The following is a 19845-nucleotide window of genomic DNA, read 5'->3' as shown; positions in this document are numbered from 1 at the left end:
GACGCGTGCACGGTAAAGCTCGGTTTTCTTCTTATGACTTACGAATTTAACAATGATTGCACTGGTGGTGTTATCCTCTGGGCCTTTCCTCTTTAGTCGGTGAGATATTTCGATATCTTCCGGCCGTAAGTCAACTTCTAACTTGCTGGCGATTGTAAGAACTATGTCTTCACAACTCTGTTCTTCCATGACCGGTACTCCAATAATTTCTAACGAGTTTTTTCTGGTGTATTGCTCGAGGGAATCCTGCTGGTTCAAAATATCTTTCAATTTTTTGTCCTTAGACCCCATTGCATCTTCCAACTTCTGGATTCTTGTACTGAGCGCTGTATTCGCTTCGAACAGTTTAGAGTTTGTTTCTTTGAGTTTAGAAATTTCTTTGTCTTGCAGAGCAAAAGATGTCTTGAGCTGCTCAAATTCTTCGTTTAAATGATTTGTATTCTCCTTGATTTGTAGTAGGACTCTCCATATGTCGCCAAGGCTTGGCACTTCTTCGTTCACTGCTTCGTTTGAATCAGTCGCCATGTTGAATTCTTCACCTTTCATTTTACTAAGCTTCGAGTCTGGCGATATTGAAGGCTGCGAAGTGTCAGACGATTTTCTATGCTTCCTTTTACCACTCTTTGACATTACTCATATCGTGGCAAGTTTCAACGGCCTAGTTTCTACCAAATAGCTCGCATAAGTGGGAAAAACGGAGAGCGGTCTCAAACACAACCACACCGCATGACCGCCATGCGTGAAGTCACGTTTTTTCTCCTTAAGATAAGCTAAAAAAAAATCAAGAGACTCTACTAAGCTCTTTTGTGTTTTCGCTATCTTTACTATCTAATAATTTAGAAATTTTTTTCAGGACGAAATTTTCAAACATGGCGACCATTTTTTCAATAGGGCAATTTTTCTAATTGTTATTACAGAAATGTCTTCCAAATTTGGTCGGTGCTAGCCGGTTAGCTGGAATAAGTTGGGGATTGTAAACCAATCAAAAACGAAGACATATTTTGAATGAATAATAATAATATTTGTTCTTTCGTCGTCAGTGGTCCTTCCTTATCCATTTTTTAGTTATTTCGTGCGTACACCTAATTGCAGTAACGTTGTCATAGAAAAAATGAAAAAAGGTACGTAGGAATTAATTAGCGTAGTTTCATAACTAATAGCATTTACAGAAAACTTGCGAGTTTTTATCTGCACACTTTTAGTCCACTTTTTTATGCTGTAACAAGATAAATTGAGTTATTCGTATTTTCAGGCATTTCGAGGTCATTTGTACGAATAAATTTCATGCATGCGCTTAATTAATTCCTACTTGACTTTTTCCTTTTTTCTATGATAATCTTATTGCAATTAGGTGTATTTATCATTGTAATTAGTTTCGTCGGTTATTTTTGGGTTCATATTTTATCTGTTATTTCTATTGATCTAGCCTCTTCTGCAATGCATTTTTTGTTGTCGTTGTTAGTGTTTTTTGGTCGTGGTCGTCGCCGCACAAATCTTGTAAGTTTCGTTATATTTTTGATCGCTTTATTTATGTGTTTCCTGTCCTGGCAGTAAGTTTAGCTTGGTTGTGTGCAGTCATGATGTTATGTTTTCAGCGAATCGCTCGTAAAGGTGCGAATATCGGCCCGTTTTTGTTCCGGGATTAAAGCCAAATCACCCCAAAAAAAACCCAGCAAATCCGAAAGACCATTTGATACCCATAATACGAAATTGTGTGGATTCAATTACATTGCTATATTTACTATAGGGCTACTTCTTATCGCAAAAGGAGACTGATTTAGTTTTTTAGCCCTTATCCCATTTGAAGTTTGATTTGTTTGATTTTTGTGGATATTTGCTCTTAACAACAATCTTTTTTATGTGATCAATATGCATGTGTTTTGCCTTGTTTGTAGATCTAGCGTCATGGCAAGGAATAAGTATAAGACCATCTCCACTGATGACGATACAAAAAAGCCTAGCTTTGTTTCTCTACTCCTGTTTCGTTGGATGAACATTGTCTTCAAAACAGGCAGTGAACGTGTTTTAGAGCAGAGTGATTTTTTGCCTCTTTCAAAGGAAAACTCTACTTGTTTATTGGCCGAGCAGCTTCAAGCAAACTGGAACAAAGAAAAAGCCAAGTGCAAAACAAATGGGAAAAAGCCGAAACTTTGGAAAAGCGTCGTAAAGTTGGTCTCTGTCAAGAGACGCCATAATGATGACCATCACTATTGTTTTGCGTACCGTTTCTCGTCTTCTTCAGCCCCTGTTTCTTGGATATCTCATCTTCAGCACTGTTAGTGACCGAGTCACAGCAAATCCATCTTCTCTACGGTTGTGCCGTAGTCATGTTTATTAACGCCTTTATTGGATCACTTGGTGTACACCATTTTGACTATAGATGTGAAGTGTTGGCAATCAGAATTAGCAGCGCCCTGAAAGGTTTAATTTATCGCAAGGTAAGCATACTTTCAATCCCCTGGGGCTTTTTTTGGATTGTGGCATAAAAGCGTAAGAGGGCGGCTGATTAGAAATAGGCTATTTCAGATCATAAATAATCTGATAAAAATCGATGTGATTAAATGGATAACGTTAAAAGATAACGCTTCTTGAAAATGATAGTTTTCATCAGCGGTTCATAAATGATTGTCTTATCTAATCATCGTTGGAGGAGGCGGAGGGCGCTCAATAGAGCTTGTACCGTAGGTAGCACGGAAAAATCTTCTCAGACATTTATTTCGCAGCAATCAGAAGAAATTCTTCTTTCAGTACTGAACAAAGAACAACTCTAACAGGCAGTAGCTTCCAGCTCCTCCAAAACTGCCGCTTATATACGCCACGTTTATGAAATCTTTCACTTCTTTGAGCTAGAAGAAGATAAGACAGACACTAATTGCATAGAGACACAGATGCATAGAGGATTTGATATTTGATAATTGTTATTCACCTTGTTTATATCATCGGCTCATAATTTGCTTTGTGACTGCTCTTTTTATAAAGTTTCTTACAAACGTCTTGCGACTCCTTTTCCTGCTTTTCCAAACTTCGAGGCAACGAAAACCGCAAGGGTCATTGGGTTCTTACGTTTGTCCGCTGTGATGCATGCACGCTGATGACATTTGTCATTTCTTGTTTTGCAGACACTACTTCTGAGCAAGAATGCATTGCTGGAATTTACCACAGGTCGCGTCATTGATCTTGTATCAAACGATGTTCAGCGACTGGAGCAAGAAGTCGTGAAGTATAGTTTTTCGGGGATTTTTGCGATTCCTGAATTCGTGGTGGTCACAGTTTTACTTGTGTATTTGATTGGCTGGCAAACCCTTGTGGCAGTTCTTTTCCTGTGTCTTCTTGTCCCATATTTCGCGGGGTTGTCTTTTGTGAGTGCTGCGCTGCGCTTGCGCACAGCAGAGATTTCCGACCAACGCATCTCCTTGATGAACCAGGTGGTTTCTGGGATTCGTGCTATCAAGACGCATGCGTGGGAGGATGGATACCGTGAAAAGATAAAGAATATGCGAAGGTAGGAAACATGAAACACTGGTGGTTAATCAGCGGGGGGCTACTTAAAAAAAGTTTTGTACGGGGAGGCTCCGCCCCGAGGTCCAACCCCTTACCCTTTTATATACCATTTTGAAAGAAAAGGCATCCCTTTCGTATACCTTTTTCTGAGAAAAGGTACCCTTTCATATACCGAATAAAAAATGACATATGCCTAAAACAGGAAAGTCTTGATGCAATTTTTATGTAGCGTTTAATAAATTTAAATGATACAGCTATAAGGTGCGTCAGTTGGAAATTTTTTAATTGAAGGCCCTTTTAAATACCTTAATGACCGATTTCCCTACCCTTTCATATACCTAAACTTGTGAAATCCCTACCCATTTATATACCTGAAGCATGAAAAAAGTACCCCTTTCGAGCGGAGCCTCCCTGTATAAGCCATTAAAGGGAGTACCCCCCCCCCCCACGGGGTTAATCGTAAACACACTTGTTCATTTGCCATTTGTTGTAAAAGAAATTAGAGCCCTTGTTAGGCAACCAGCTGAGGTGCCTTCAACTTGTGTTGTTATACACTTTGAACAAATATTCTTGTCAAGGGTGTCCTGCCAGTTAATTAATCAACAAGTGAAATTTAGACTAAAATTACAGCGACCCTTAGCTTGTAAAAAATGAATTACAGTTTTTAGTGTTAGGCGTACCGGCCTAATGGCTAGCTGCCTGGACTCCAGTTCGAGTAGTCGGGGCACGAGCCCTGAGGCAGTAGAAATACTCCTTATCGCTTCATACTACGAAAACTGGGATAAGCTCTGGCTTGTGGCCCATCAAATAACATGAAGCGACTAGGAATAATTGTACTTCTCCTGTGTGATATGCTAGCTCATTGCAGGGTTTTCCAAGCATTTAATTAGTCGGTACCCATTAATACACCGAGGCGGGAGAGGGCACTGTGCGTTTTAAGTTCCTTGCCCAAGAGCAAAACACAATGGCCCCGGCCAGGGCTCAAACTGCACCACTTAATGCGGAGTTAAACGCACTCGCCGTTAGGCCGCCGCGCCTTACACATGTTAAGTTGTTTACTGAAACGTTTATCCTTAAAACTCTTTGCTTTGTTTTGTTTTGTTTTGTTTTAGAAATGAAATCAACATCATCCGTAAGAAGAGCGCCGTTTTGTCAGGAGTTGCAGGTTTGGAGTACACTTCAGCACCAATGGCGACTCTGGTGTCAGTTGTAACTCTTGTATTGACCGGACAACCCCTCACACCTGTTAATGTTTTTATGTTCCTCTCATTTATCAATAGACTTAGACATCTCACTTGCCTTTTCTTGGCCTATGGTTTTCTGGAGACATACGAAGCTTATGCTTCTCTCGGCAGAATAGAGGAATTTCTTCTTTTAGAAAATTTGCGTGGCATATCAAGTGATCAGCCCAAGGAAGATGACATAAAAGACCAGGCCAAATCGACATTATCCGTCTCAAATTTGACATACAGAAAACTCGATCGTTTAGATGAGTTTGTTCTGGAGAATATCGAATTTACAACAGCAGCACAAAGTTTAACAGTCATCACCGGACCAGTGGGCAGTGGTAAGTCTACTCTTTTATCAGCGATCGCTGGCGAGATCTCAAACACAAGCGGAACGATCACATGCCCAGGGTCTCTTGTTTATGTTCCCCAGACAGCTTGGGTCTTCTCAGGAACCATAAGAGAAAACATTTTGTTTGGTAAACCATACGATGAACCCTGGTACACCAGAGTGATCGAAGCATGCGCCCTAACTGAAGACATTCAGAAGTTCCCTGACTGCGACCAAACAATTGTTGGAGAACGCGGTGAAGTTCTGAGTGGAGGCCAACGGGCGAGAGTTAGCTTAGCACGCGCGGTTTACGCTGATGCAGGCCTTTATTTGATGGACGACCCACTTAGCGCTGTGGACGTAAAAGTTGGCCAGCATGTCTTCGAAAAATGTATAAAAGATCTGCTGGGTAAGAAAACCCGAGTGTTGACTTCTCATCAGGAACAGCATATGGAAGAGGCTGATGAAGTAATTGTGCTGTATAGAGGACGGGTGCTGGAAAAGGGAAGTTTTTCTGAGCTACAAGGAAAAGGCATTCTAAATAAAACTGTTGATCCACTCTATAAGAAAGTTGTGGAGGAACAAAAAAATCAGAGTTTTGTTTGGGAGAACAAAGAGACAAGCGACGTTGTTGATAGCTGTGAAAGAACCGTTTCACTACCCAGTGTAGCCAAGGGTCTGGAAATATCGGAGGAAGATCGCACTATCGGAGTGGTGTCATCAGAGCTTTATTGGAATTACTTCAGAAGCGGAGCACAATCGTTGACGATCTTCGCGCTAATTTGCTTGTGCATCATCACTCAAGGTAAGGTGCGGTCCATTCCACACACTGCTACCTCCACATTCACACTTTTCGGGATCTGAGCGAAATGAAAATTTGTATATTTGCAGTTATGGGCACATTGTAACTCCCCTTCCCCCCTGAGGGGAAAGCAAACAAAGACTAAAGTGAATGACTGTTATCTTTTACAGTACAAAAATTAATTAGTCAATGAGCCAAGGGGCCTAAAAATTATGCCTCGTAGCACCCCCATGGGACGTAGTGAATTTGGTATCAACTTAAGCTTATGACCTATATCTAGAATCTCCTTGATTTCAAACCGGTAACGCGTGCTTTAATGAGATATTGGGCTGTTTCCATGGTGGGTGGGGTGGGGTAATTGGTAAAGAGAACTTGCTTACTATAGTCTTAGTGAGAAGAAAAAAGGCCCGTACCTCCAAAAAACATCAACCGAATTGGTCTAAATTTACAAGATATAGTTGTTATAACATAAGCTAACCAAATATATAATTGGCCCTAAGGTTTTAGTTTCCATGGCAACAGGCCCCAATCAAATACTGCTTGGTTATGAAAATATGTGGGAAATAATAATGTTCAAAAAGAACCCGAATTTTTGCCCTTTCAGTTCATAAATTACATTTAAAATGACAATCGACTTCTACGTTCCTGATGTCCCTACCTTTTTCTTGTCTCTCTTTTTCAGCAATGATAGTTTTCCCGGACGTGTGGCTCTCGTATTTAACAAAGAAACCTGCAGACGATCAGAAAGACAAGACGAACCTCACTATCTATGGCTGTCTAGTCGGCGCTTCCCTCGTATTTGCCATCTTCCGAGCATATGGATTCCTTGTGGTTTCTTTGAGGTGTTCCGAGCGTCTTCATGACAAAATGGTGGTGGCTATTTTACAAGCACCGGTTCTTTTCTTTGATTCAAATCCCGTAGGAAGAATCCTTAATCGATTTTCCAAAGATGTAGGTTGTGTGGATGAGCTACTACCCAAAACGTTTCTTTTTTCAATTCAGTTGCTATTGCTGGTATTTGCGTCAATTCTTGTTCCAATTGTCACAAATTCTTGGCTTCTGATAGTTGTTGTTCCTGTGAGTCTGATGGTTGTGTACATCTCGAAGTATTACTTGAAGACGTCTAGAGAACTGAAAAGGTTGGAGTCCATTTGCCGCAGTCCTGTCTTCTCTCACATTTCTGAGACTCTGAATGGCCTGGACACGATTAGGACAAGGGGCAGACAAACGGATTTCGTGGAAGAGTTTTACAGGTAGGTTGGCGAGCCCTTTTTTGGCAGATAATTCGGTAAAAAAGGAAGGGATAGCAATCTACTGTTGAACTAAGGCTTCTTAAAGAAACATTGTCACGATTACATTTTTAAGTCATTTTTTTGAGTTCTTTCTCTTTGACGGAAACTTCAAAATAATAGTTTTCTACCAAAAATGAGTAATGAAAATACGAAAATAATCAATGATGGTTTCGACTGACAAAGATTAAGACGGATTACGAATGACAAACTTAAAAAATATTTGCCAATTTTTTCAAGATGCGTTGTCCGTTGCATGCTTCGATTTGGCCGTCCGCATATAAGTAAGAACAAAACTCTAATTTTCCTCCTCTAGATATCAAGATGTTCACAATCAATCAAACATAATGGTGATGGCCAGTGGCAGATGGCTTGGTGTTCGCTTGGATGTTCTCGCTTCCCTTTTGATTGGTGCAGTAGCTATGGCTGCAGTAGTAATGTCTCAAGATGCCGGTTGGTATTAAAACAAATAACTACACTATTTAGTTAGTTGCTAGCCCCGTTGTACCGTGTAGGATTATAAAGTTATTTTGTACATCAGGCCAATAACCTAAAACATCGTGACATAGATCTTGTTATTGTTATTTACTTGCTTAATTGCTCCTAGATTATTTCTTATCATTTGTTTTATTCAGCTTCTGCCGGGCTTGCACTTGTTTACGTCATCCAGACTGTGTCCATGACCCAACTGGCTGTCAGAAAAACCTCGGATGTCGAGAACCTAATGACGTCAGTTGAACGAATTATGACGTACACCAAGCTTGACTCAGAGCCTGGGTACAAAGTGGAAAGACACCCCCCGGAACACTGGCCACGCGAAGGAAGTATCACATTTCAAGACGTATCATTGATTTACTATCCGCGGGGACCTCAAGTGCTGAAGAAAATTAATCTTAACATCAAAGGAGGAGCAAAGATCGGTGTTGCAGGGCGTACAGGTGCTGGAAAGTCGTCGTTTGTGGCAGCTCTTATGCGCATGCCAGACGCTGATGGAGAGATTTTGGTGGATGGTATTGGAATGAAAGAGATCAACCTTCAAGCAGCTCGACGATGTGTATCTGTTCTCGGCCAAAGTCCCGTTCTCTTTAGTGGATCGTTGAGAAAGAATCTCGATCTCATGGAGCAGTTTCATGATGTAGAATTATGGCGAGCTTTAGAAGAAGTGCAACTAAAAGAGTTGGTAGAAAGTCTTGAGGATCAGCTTGATCACGAGTTGTTGGAACATGGAGCAAATTTCAGTGTAGGAGAACGGCAGTTAATTTGTTTGGCTCGTGTGTTGTTGCAACGAAGCAAGATCATCATCTTGGATGAGCCCACTGCTCACGTTGATCCAGATACAGAGCAAACGATCTGGAACGTAGTGCGTGAGAAACTGAGGGACTCCACAGTCATCACTATAGCTCATCGTTTGAACACGATCAGAGACTGTGATACGATTTTGGTTTTAAAAAATGGAGAAGTTGATGAATATAGCAGATTTGATTCACTTGTGAATATCAGAGGAAGTTATTTTGGTGAAATGTGATCAGGATTCTTAAACTTTGTTGCATGTTGAACAACATAGAGAATAATAAAGCCAAGTAATTGACTCTTGGAAAACTCGTCTTTTTAATTGCTATGCAAGCGTCGTCTATTTTACAAGTACCGATAGATTCCATTTTTTCATTGTCTCGATTCAGTCATAGGACAGATCGGGTCAAACTGTAGCAAGATACGAAAGTTCGAATCATCTATTGTTTGAATCAATCTGAAATTTCCTAGTTCCCAACTTAAGTTCATATGAAGCGTTTGCGATATTTCACAGGGTGCCTCAAATTTTGGGAGCACCATTTCGAATTCTCAGGCCCCGTCCACACTAAACCGGGTAAATTTGAGAACGCATCTTTTTTTACCCGGATAGGCCAACCGTCCACACTGAAACGGCATTTTTGGTCGCCGAAAATGGTACCTTTTAAAAACGCTCTCCAAAGTAGGTATCGTTTTCAAATTTAACCGGGTTTAATGTGGACGGAAAACATTTTACCCAGCGTTTTCAAATTTCTCCGTTTTCAAATTTACCCGGGTCAGTGTGGAAGGGGCCTCAGAAGCACACTTTAAATTTTCGCTGGCTCTATCGAATTTTCAACAGCACACTTTGAATTTTCTTTTCGTTGAGTCAATTGGAATTTTGGAAGTGTACCTCGACTCTCTTTTCGAACTCTACGGTTAAAACGAGAACAAGAGCCGCTGACATCGAAAAGGAATACAGACTTCCAAGGAAGTTTTATTTACTCTTAACGAACGTTATAGGTGGATAAATAGGTACCGGCTAATTTATTGCTGGGGCCAGCGAGTTAACCCTGTGATGGACTAGCTACAAATCCAGGGGGGTAGAAATGATTATAGTCGCCTAATGGTACAGGAACCGGGATACGTTCCAGTGTTGTGGGACAGTGGTACTTAACTCGATCGATCAGCGGTGTCCTACACGCATTTGTTGTTTTCAAGGCCTATTATTAAGTGAAATACTTTATACAGTTCACTATCTCCGGGACTATCTAAATGACCCGACCTATACTACTCCCGTCTGGCCTCGTAGCCCAGTCGGTAGAGCGTCGGTAGATCTAGTCCAGAGGTCGTGGGTACCAATTCCACCGGGTCAAATTTTCTTGCCCTGTGGGGTCACTTCCACATTTCCTTTAACAGGGTAGTAAACCAGGGGGATTTGGTGTATCGGCAGTATTGCCTACTACCGGCACTCGATGGCATTGAACAATATGAATAATTCCTAGCTACACGGGTGCTACGCGGTTCCTATCCTATATCTATAATACCTTATACAATTTATATTTTCAAATGTAATTTTGTTCAAATTTTGCTCAGATGTTTTCCTTTCTCGCGCTTATGATAACAGAATTTACATCTTTCCCACCCACCGGCCAATGTTGATTTTCCCGGTTAATCCTACTAATATGGGAACAGAACGTCAATTGATACTGACTCAATCAAAGTCATTTTAAACCCTTCTTTCACCCTATCACCAATTTTTCTTTTTCATTTCTACGCTGATGAAGAGACAGACGAAACGTCCGAGAAATTTTATATTTCAGCGCATTTTTAAAACAATATTTTTGTTTAAATTTTGTCATGTCATTCATGGCTACACAGTTTTTCCTGATTTGTGTTCACCAGTTTTTTAGCCTTTTCTTAATAAGGTTGAACTTACGGGTGAAAGTGCAAACAAAAATGTCTCGCAAATTCACAGTATTAGTTGAACAAAAGGTGGATCGCAGGTTACAGTTACAGTTTAACACTTCCTTCAAAGGAGTTAGGTGTTTTAAAACGCCCAGGTTCTATTTTCATCTCTTTTATTGGTCATTGCCACACATAAAGCAAAATAATAACATCATTTATGTACCCTGTAAGTCTTTTGCCTTTTTTGTTTATTTTGCACCACGTTTTGGCGGATTCATTTTCTCTAACAAAGAATCAGATTCAACGCTTTATACGGGATAGTTTCTCCTAGCTCTTTTGACTGAGAGGCCCGCGTACATTCTGACAGAAAATAAGCAACCAACAGAGGTGGGGTATATAACTTTTTTAACTCAACTTTTTTAATCTCCAGTACGATATATCTTTAAATGTTTTTGATCATATTCTATACTGAGGCGCAGTTATTTTGTTTGGTTGCCAATTCAACACCTTAAACGGTTTATTTTGAATGACAATAATTAGTTTTCTTTCGCTGTATATTGTTAATGTTTTTTTTCTGTTTGACTCATTAGCTCAGTTGTTATCGCTGTTTATCTTACACTCGTTTTTTGTCTAAAGACAAAACTCCGAAATAAGAGGAGTTAATCGACATTTTAAAGTAACGGGACTCGTGCGGTTACCTGTACTCTAACAATGATGCGAAATATATTATGATTAAAAAGAAAAACGAAAAAAGATTCAACCAAGGGGTCTTTAGCTTTTAGCCAGGTGGGAGTTCAAGAGTCCTATGGATGGCCACTTTTCACAGAGGTTTTTTTAGCAAATTTGGAAATCTTTAGATAACTTTGCATTCATAACTGCAGAAAAACACCTTGCATGCTCCTCAGGCCTTCCTAGGGGGTTAAAGTCAGGAATTATAAAATTTTGGACCCCCACTTTTTAAATCCTAGCTAAAAGCCTGGTCTTCAGTTAAAGAAATCTTTTTACTTACCAAGTCAAGAAAAGATAATCGCTTTTTATAATCGCGTTTTAAAAAACGCCCCATTTGACTAAAACATTCGCTTCAACGAACCTCTGGAGAAAGGTTTTCTTACGAACCAAATTAATTTTAAAGCATCCACTAAATATAGAAGGAAAAAACAAATTGACTTGGCTTCGTTTGAAATTCAACTTAAAATCACCAAGCGCAAGCTAGAGTACAATTACAAATAAAACAGGTAATCAAGAAGAGAAAAAGAAACTCTCCGTTGGTAAAAAAATGCCGTTATTTTGATCAAGCTGTGCGCTAGGAATGTAGTTTAAGTCATGCTGCAGGCTTGAATCGAATTTAATCCACATAAACACTCATAAGCACTATTCATTTTTTTTAATTCAAAAGTCATTATATAACCGACTGTCGTGTTTGTTTGTATAGCAGGTCGTATTTATATATCTTCGAAGTTGTTCCGGTGTTGCTGTGGTACTAAGTCGTGCAGTTGAACTCTTTACCTGAGTGCGCGTTTCCAAAGGTGCTGCCATATATGGTTTGGACTTTCCTCCGTTTTTTTTGTCTGAGCATGCGCATGCAAGTTATCCTGGACTCTCTCTATCTCGCGCCTATTTTCACCCCCTATATAGGGCGCGGAAGTGAGAGTTCAGGGACTGGACAAATATGAGAAGTAAACTGAACGTTAGCAATGACTGCCCAGTACTGATCAAATGTTTTCTCCTATGATCACATACAGCTACAATGATGCTCCCTTTTGCTCTGCTTTTGGTGTGGATAAGCCATGTAGCCTCAGGAAACAAACATTCACAGCAAGATATAGGTAAGGCCCTGTGATCCATTTCTTGTCACATAACTCTACCAACTTTTTACGATAACACAGCAAATACAAAAGAAGGTACGGATGGCCAAAAGTGACGAAGATTGAAACGGATTGCGAAATGAATATTGTTGGGCTGAACAGTTTTCAAAGTTAATCTCGTTTGCTTGTAACTTTAAATTTTAACGCCCAGGAGACAATTATGGTTTCATTGAAGCTATGGTTTTATCATTTAGATCCATAGAAGTAATTCCTTTGCAAACATTAGGACTCATAGCGAGTGTTTAGCAAAACTAAATAAAATAAACTTCACTCAGTCGTGACACAGACCCTTTAAGACTGATGGCGAGATCTTCCGTTTTTCCAGCTTGGATTAAATACTCGGAATCTCCCAGCTGGTGCACAGCCTCTGGTAGAACTCTCATATCCTTTGACGTAGAGTGTCCAATAGATCACAAGGAGTGTCAAAAGCGGTGTAATGACAGGCCTGGATGTCACGCCATCGAGTTTTGGGAGAATTACAACTACGCATGCTACGAGTGCAAAGATTCATCATTTGTAAAACCGTACACAGACGCAAGCGACGAGGCCAACCCAGTTCATGTCTGGATTAAAGTTAAAGGTAGAAGATTTCGTAGATATTTTGAAGTTGGTATAAAGAACCTTCTCTGATGATCGTTATATACCTGATTGAAGAAGCGTTGACCATGTGAAAAGCATAAACCATGAACGATTTGACCCAATGGTACTCTGGGTAGATAGCCTTGGTTATAAGCAAAGAAATATTGCTTTTATTGCTAATCAAGATATTTTCGTTTTTTGAGAGTCTTATGATCACGAATGTGCAATCCGTATTGTTATCATGATCATTTTGACAAAGACAACGATTTTTTTCCGATTTGCCAGTAAATATTTCGGTCACATCGTTATTGGTTTATCCTTTTCATGGGTCAACGATATTTCAATCAGTTAGATTTATGTACATTGCGACGAGTGAATACTGCATAAAGCCAGTTCTTTGTTGTATGTTTTTGTTCGCTTTTTCGTGCTTTTGTTGGGGGCTGGGGGAGGGGGGGGGGGGGGTGGGAGGTGTCCCTGCACATAACCTGACAAAATGCAATAGCTGGTTAGGTGTGTTCATACAAATTATCAATAAAAACATTGTGATTACGTAGTTCCTGCAAAGTGTACAAGCGAGCAGGTACAGGCAGCAAACCGTACTGTACCATTATCATTTGACAATCGCACGGATCAAAAAAGCCAAAGGTTACATTGCTAACAGTAACACTAGTACTGTATTCAGTAATAACTCTTCATGTACGTTGCTTTGTGATGCAGTGGAATGGGAAGCAGAGGGATGTTACAAGGAAGAGGGAGAGAAGGTTCTTACTGAACGTTTTGCAACCCACAAGAAGATAAAGGATTATAAAAAAGTTTTCGACTTTTGCAAAGAAAGAGCAAATCAAGAAAGCTTCGATGTTTTTGGCATTGGAACTAAGGTAACTTTTAAGATATTAATGACAAACCTTCAGTTAATCTGTGTCCGGTCCTCTTCTTTGCAACAGCTGTGAAGCGATTTTTTTTAACTTGTTAAGGAGAGCGGGTTGTTGTACACGGGCTATGTGCAAGTGAGATAAACTGACACAGCGTTAGGAACCGAGTTACAAATTTAACCACATAGGGATTTGATTGTTTAATAAGAGCATAGTCGTGTGCCTTATGACGTCATCAAACATGCGAATCATGGAAGCAAATAGAGCGTTTTCACTAACGTGACGATAATATTGGTTTTCTAAACCAAACGACGGTTTTTGTATATATTTTTTTTTTCGGAAGAATGACTTGGTACTTCAATATGGCTGCCGTTTCTTTGTTTCACAACACCAATATGGCTCACGTCATATGAAAACGCTCTATTGCATAATCCAAGCCTGTTAGTTAGTAGCCATGGAAACCCAGACAAAGGAAAACTAAAATGCTTTTATGACATATCAATTAAAACTAGCACTAACTAGGAGTAGTTCTCACTAACTAACGTTGCCCCCGCTTTGGCTAATTCTGTTTTGAATTTGATTTTGCAAAGGCCGTCTTTTTTGGTGGTTGGAAATTTTTTTATTAACCGTCCGTCTTTGGTCTTTAATTTTGAGCTTGAATATGTGAAATTTTATTGCATGTTCCTGAAAAGGGAGCTTTTATAGCCGTGAGTCATCTTACAATTTATGCTAATTAGTGAAAAGTAAACAAAACGAAACGATGAGTGTTTAGTGGTATCTAATTGAGTAGTAACTATTTTACGGTCGAAAAAAGTTCTCTTATTCGTTTCTACGAGAAAAATGATGATATTTTCGAAACAGCTATCGAACAACTGGAGCTGATTAACTCTTTTAAATAAATATTCTTGGCCTGGAAGCGAAAACCGCCACAGTCTTCGTCTCGACAACTGACTTGTTAAAGATGCGACAAAATTTTCTCACCTCTTTTGATGAAATAGTCTCGCGGGTCTAAGTACTCAATACCTCTTGAAAGATCTTTTTTACAACTGATCTTAGTTAATATTTACTTAAATATAATCTCTGGAGTGTGTTTCGCCAAGAACTGGCAAATCTCGGTTGTAGCTGAGTAGTTTGTTTTAATTGTGACTGAGTCTTTCGGTCTGTTGTGATTCGTGTTTGACAAATCCGGGTTAACAAATGAGTTTTCAATTTCAGCGAACTTATCTTAAACAAAATACACATCTATCTTTAAACTGTGAATTTTTAGAGGTTTGGATCGCAAATCTTCAGCTTGTTGCTCGCAGTATGGCGGCGAAACACCCAAAACACCTTGCATGCTTGCCGTAAAATTAACCGAGACCACCGTGCGCGCCTAGTTTCATCAAATCGGGATCGCCTCGCATACTACCGTACATTTCTTGTATATTTCTTCATATATTTCTCCATTTTTAATCCCTTATATATACACGCGGGGACTTCTATGATGCCTCCTCGGGTTTTGGCCTCTGGGCCAAAACCCTGCGGGGGCAATAACCAGGAGATAAGTGCGTTCCACTCTGAATGATTATAAGTACAATTGTCAGGATGTCGGCTGGATAACAATTCAATAATAATAATACCTGCAGTGACGTATACCATTCGCCATCTTTGCCTATGCGGTGGATTTCCTTCGTGGGTTTGCACTACTTTGAAGAGGATAATACATGGTTGCACGGAGATATGAAATTTATGAGTGTTCAAATCGATAGCTCACGAGTGAGCGTAGCGAACAAGTGAGATATCGGTTTTGAACACGAGAAGATAAATTTCATATATCCAAGCAACCATGTATTATTCTGTTTATTATATAAACCTACTAATTACGATGTTTTTGACGATTTTCCGAAGATTTCCGACCATTTGCTGAAGATTTGGAAGATGTTTCAACTTAATATGGATAAACTTTGGCTCACTGAGCATTGAAAGATAGCAAACTCTGCGAGCTGATTGGTCAAAAATGATATCACACATATGTGGATGCCATTTTTATCCACACATGTGTGATTACCATTTTTTCTCGATTTGCTACCACTCGCTATACCACTGCAGTTTATATAATAAAAGTAATTCTTTTAAGAATTGATCTGATATCTTGATGAATAAAATCCATTTCAGATCAAACCTAACAAAATGTGTATGTGTTACAGGACATGCACAACAAGGGCAATAAACAAAGATTTGTGTGCTTGACTACCAAAGATGGAAAACAGTCCGGTAAATACGGCAGAAATGATAAAGATGGCTGCAAAGTTGAAGATGCATTTGGTGTGGGAGTGAAACACAAAGTGAACTATGTATACACCAGGTACGTTCGGGAAGCGTTACAATGCCATTCGTTCTGCACCATGTATGAAGGTCTCAAAGGGGGCTCGTCTTGACGATTGACGGTTACTTTTTAGGACTTTTGACGGTAATCAAAAATAAATTTCTTCCATGAGTGTAAGTTATATAATATAAACTTCAACTTATACCTTTGTGTTCTGAGGTTGTTTTGGTCTTTAAGTAGTAAAACCAAGTGAAATTTCAACCTCGTTCTCAAAGTCTCTCTCCCGAGAGCCACAGAGCACTCTAAGGGGCGGGGAGAGAGAGGCCGTGGGAACGATGTTGGTGAAATTTTAACAACACACTCCAAGATGCAGCAGATTATTAATGAAATATTAATATTTCGACACCGAAAACACTTTCAAACGCGAAAAAAACATAAATTAAAGTGGAAATATTCGAAGGGAGCATGGAAACTGGTTTACCAGTTTTAATTTTTTAATTTTAGCTTTTTAGCCTTTTTATTCCGTTTTTAATCTTGCCATGCGCATTTGAACAGTTTATGAAATTTGCGCATTATTAATGTTATTATTATTATTATTATTATTATTATTATTATTATATTATTGTTGTTATTATTTACGTGTTATATCGTAATTCCTATATTTTTAATCTGTAACCTTTAACCCTTAGAGTTATTCTCTGTAAGACCCTGAAGAAGGAAGGCTGTGCCTTCCGAAATATTGGAATTCAAATATAGTACCAAACCGTTAAATCGGCCTTGCAATTTTTCTTCGTTATCCTTATTACCACCCTGTTCTTTTCTCCTTGATTGACTCTGCCTTAAAAATCTGTTCTGCAACAGATTTTTGGCCGGCGAATATCGTGGTAAAAGATCACTTGTACACCTCCCCCCGAAAATCAAGACAAGCAACAAGCAGTGAGTAAAAGATTTATTGTTTTAGAGAAAACCAAGGTGCGAAGTCCGGTATTAATTGCAGAATAAACAGTTTTTACCGTTTAGGTATATACTACATACTTATACAACAATATACTTCTATTGCCGCTGTATATTTTTGACCGAATCCGCCAGAACTTCGAGTATAAATTGGGCAAAATTATGTACCAAAGTTATTTACATCTTATTGCAAACTTCTGTGTTACTATTTCAAATATCTTATCAAAAGAAATCATTTCTAACACCACCAAACATCAAAAACAAATTTCGAAGTTCCACTGAATTCACCCGAACCGCTTAAAAGACGATTTTACAAAAAAAGCTACACGGCCGTGATCACGTGTGGTCACGCGTGCGTACATTCAGTATCAACTCAGTATATCAGACGTTTTACTGTTGCTGTCTTTTTCTACTCTTTTTCAGGGCTAAGGTAGACGAGTAGAAGTGCCAACATTTCCTCAGAATCGACGACACAGTAAAAAATGATGTCGACAGAAAAAGTCATTTGAATTGTAGTTATTAACGAGAGACCAAAGCTCATTACGAGTGCATTTCGAAGATTTAAGTAAACAAATTCCATAAAAAAATGATCACGCTCAGGCTAGTTCAGTAAAGTTAATCATTGCGTACTAATTGTGAATTACTTGCTTATCTACTTAATAAATGTAGAGTTTACACTGTGGCGACCTGTTGATTTGTCTTTTTAATTGTACCCAATATGTTTGATAGGAAACGGTGACGTGGAAGTGAAGCAGATGATAAAACAAGTCAACGTTGCATAGCAAATAACTTGAAAAAAAGGGTGTGTGCGTGTGGGTAGGGGGTGGGGGTGGAGTGGGGGAGCGATTGTTTCTTAAAACCCACCCTCAATGACAACGTTGGCAGTGAAAAGCTGTGGCTTTATTAGCTCTCACCTATTGCTATCACTGTTGTTTATTATTGTTTAGCTCGTTACCAGTACCTCGCTTTGTATTTTTAAGTTTTAAAATCTTTCGCTTTTTGTAACCGTCACTTTTGAAGATGCGTGCTGTAGCATGCGAAACGTCAAGTAATTTTTAGATTCTTTTTTCAGACCATGCGTAGTCCATGTGTTATGTTTGTGGCCGCTGTTTGTATTATATTTCTGGTGAAATTGAAATGGCCAAGAAACAAGAGCGTTTATGATTGTTTTTTCAAAGATATCATAAAAGGAATTAAGCACGAACATTAATGGGGAATGCGTAATAAAAAGAGGTTCGTTTTATCGTGGTCAGGACCACTGATATCAGCGCGGGTATAAGATATGGACTTTAATTTACCTTCTTGTTTTCATTGTATGCTTCTTTCGGGTGTTGTATTTAATTATTTACTTATAGGTCCTGTTCTGGCTAGAGATTGATTGATTTCACCGTCGAATTTCATGGAGTGGTAAAGCTACTTTGCAAAAGCGGCTTTGGAAAACTGTTCTCGTAAGTAAACGAGTATGGTGCCACATAAAAATTGCCCGCTGGGTGTAAACCTCCAACGGGAATCGTACCCATGACGTTTTAGATAAAGCCGGTTGGGCGGGCTACCCACTGAGCTTTGGGAGAACTCATGGTAAGGAAGGTTGTGTGACACATGTCCCGCCAATGAACTGCAAACATAAGAGGAATGTTAACTTGGATGAAATTTCATGGAATGAATTTGAGTAATTAGAAGTGAAATTTAAACAGTAGAACGTTTTCCAGCACTGAAAGGGCGGAGCTGCGTAACCAATATTATATACCGTAAAATTCCGGTTATAAGCCCTGGGCTTATACAACTTCGTAAGAGTTTCGGGGTGGGCTTATAAGTGGAGGGGCTTATATCCGGGAGGGCTTATAAGCGGAATTAAAAAAAAAACGTTCCGAAACGGGCCACGGGAGTGTTGATCGAAATACGTTTTTAAGTTAAAAACGCATAATAAAGCAACATTTAGCCCTGTTCAGTACTGTCATCCGGCAGATGGGGGCTTGTATCCGGGGGGGGGGGGCTTATAATCGAATGCAATCTTTTGTTTGCAGGTAGATTGGCCTATAACCGGGGGGGGGGGGGGCTTATAAGCGGAGGGGCTTATAACCGGAATTTTACTGTATAACATCTGGCTATTAGCCGCGATGCATATGGAGGAAACTTATGCTCACGATCGCAACTTCAAGACATACACGCGAATCATCAAGGTCACGACCGTTGCTTATCAAGTTTCAATAACTCAGCTACCAAGCAGAAAGAAAACAATAACATGGAAACAGAAGAAAGTGTTGACATTTCTATCCTGTCTGCAGTTCATGCCTTAGTTGTACCGTTACCAAAGTTATTTAAAGGAGACTAAGGACATTTCTTGTAGAATCTATTTAAGTAATTACTACTGACTAAGGAACCATGTAAAATTTGGTATGTTCTTATCTATGGGTGACTTTTCTTTCAAAACTTGAAATAAACACCACACTCGTGACCCATGCCATCAAACAGATGGGTGATCTCAATCTCTGAATACAAACGCGTAGTTTTGTTTTTCGATCCCAAACGGGGAGCCGAAGGTTTTTTTTTTGATAAAACACGTATAATACACATTTTTTTTTCAGTAAGCTGGAGATAGAAGCAATCAAATACGCGGAAAAAATTAATAAAGCCAAATGGCTGACTAGTGACTTGAAGTAGGGGCAATGCATGCTATAGGTTGTAAAGGCACTAACTGATGGTCAGTATAACCTTCAACAAAGGTAGACCCTTCCTTTAGAAGGTCTCTAATTTTTTTCTGCAATCATTGGGGGGCTAAAGTCCCCCCCCCTCCAAGCTCCCCCGGCTCTATCAGTTTACAAGCCACAGTGAATACCAGATTAGTCCCTTTTCATTATTAAAGTGAAAACAGAGGAGAGTTTTCTCCAAAGAAAAAGTTGGATATTTTAACCGTTAGTGTATAATTAAAAATTTCAGACGAGAAATT

General features: G+C 39.4%; 1 protein-coding gene and 1 pseudogene across 2 annotated transcripts; both read left to right on the top strand.

The window, feature by feature from the left end:
- Window positions 1–1905: 1905 nt before the first annotated feature.
- Window positions 1906–8674, top strand: LOC144659934 (ATP-binding cassette subfamily C member 4-like; annotated as a pseudogene). Its single transcript, XR_013571993.1, has 6 exons — window positions 1906–2438; window positions 3120–3502; window positions 4614–5863; window positions 6543–7113; window positions 7466–7602; window positions 7785–8674. The product of XR_013571993.1 is annotated as an ATP-binding cassette subfamily C member 4-like (transcript).
- A 2816-nt stretch (window positions 8675–11490) lies between these two features.
- On the top strand, window positions 11491–17511 carry LOC144661626 (uncharacterized). The gene is made up of 6 exons (XM_078522431.1): window positions 11491–12149; window positions 12514–12768; window positions 13485–13645; window positions 15826–15983; window positions 16806–16880; window positions 17322–17511. The coding sequence occupies exons 1-6, from the start codon at window positions 12071–12073 to the stop codon at window positions 17338–17340; spliced, it is 747 nt and encodes a 248-aa protein (XP_078378557.1). The 5' UTR covers window positions 11491–12070; the 3' UTR covers window positions 17341–17511.
- The last annotated feature ends 2334 nt before the right edge of the window (window positions 17512–19845 follow it).

Source organism: Oculina patagonica, chromosome 7 (assembly GCF_052425735.1).
Source record: "Oculina patagonica isolate OP01 chromosome 7, crgOcupat, whole genome shotgun sequence".
In the NCBI taxonomy this organism is placed as follows: Eukaryota; Metazoa; Cnidaria; class Anthozoa; order Scleractinia; family Oculinidae; genus Oculina; species Oculina patagonica.
Note: the sequence above shows the minus strand (reverse complement) of the source record. Positions and strands in the feature narration are given on the sequence as shown.

Bases quoted from the DNA above. Each gene is read 5' to 3' on its own strand.
- LOC144661626 (XM_078522431.1), top strand. From the start codon at position 12,071: ATGATGCTCCCTTTTGCTCTGCTTTTGGTGTGGATAAGCCATGTAGCC. The intron at 12,150-12,513 runs GTAAGGCCCTGT...CCGTTTTTCCAG, and splicing joins ACATTCACAGCAAGATATAG to CTTGGATTAAATACTCGGAA. The intron at 12,769-13,484 runs GTAGAAGATTTC...TTTGTGATGCAG, and splicing joins TGTCTGGATTAAAGTTAAAG to TGGAATGGGAAGCAGAGGGA.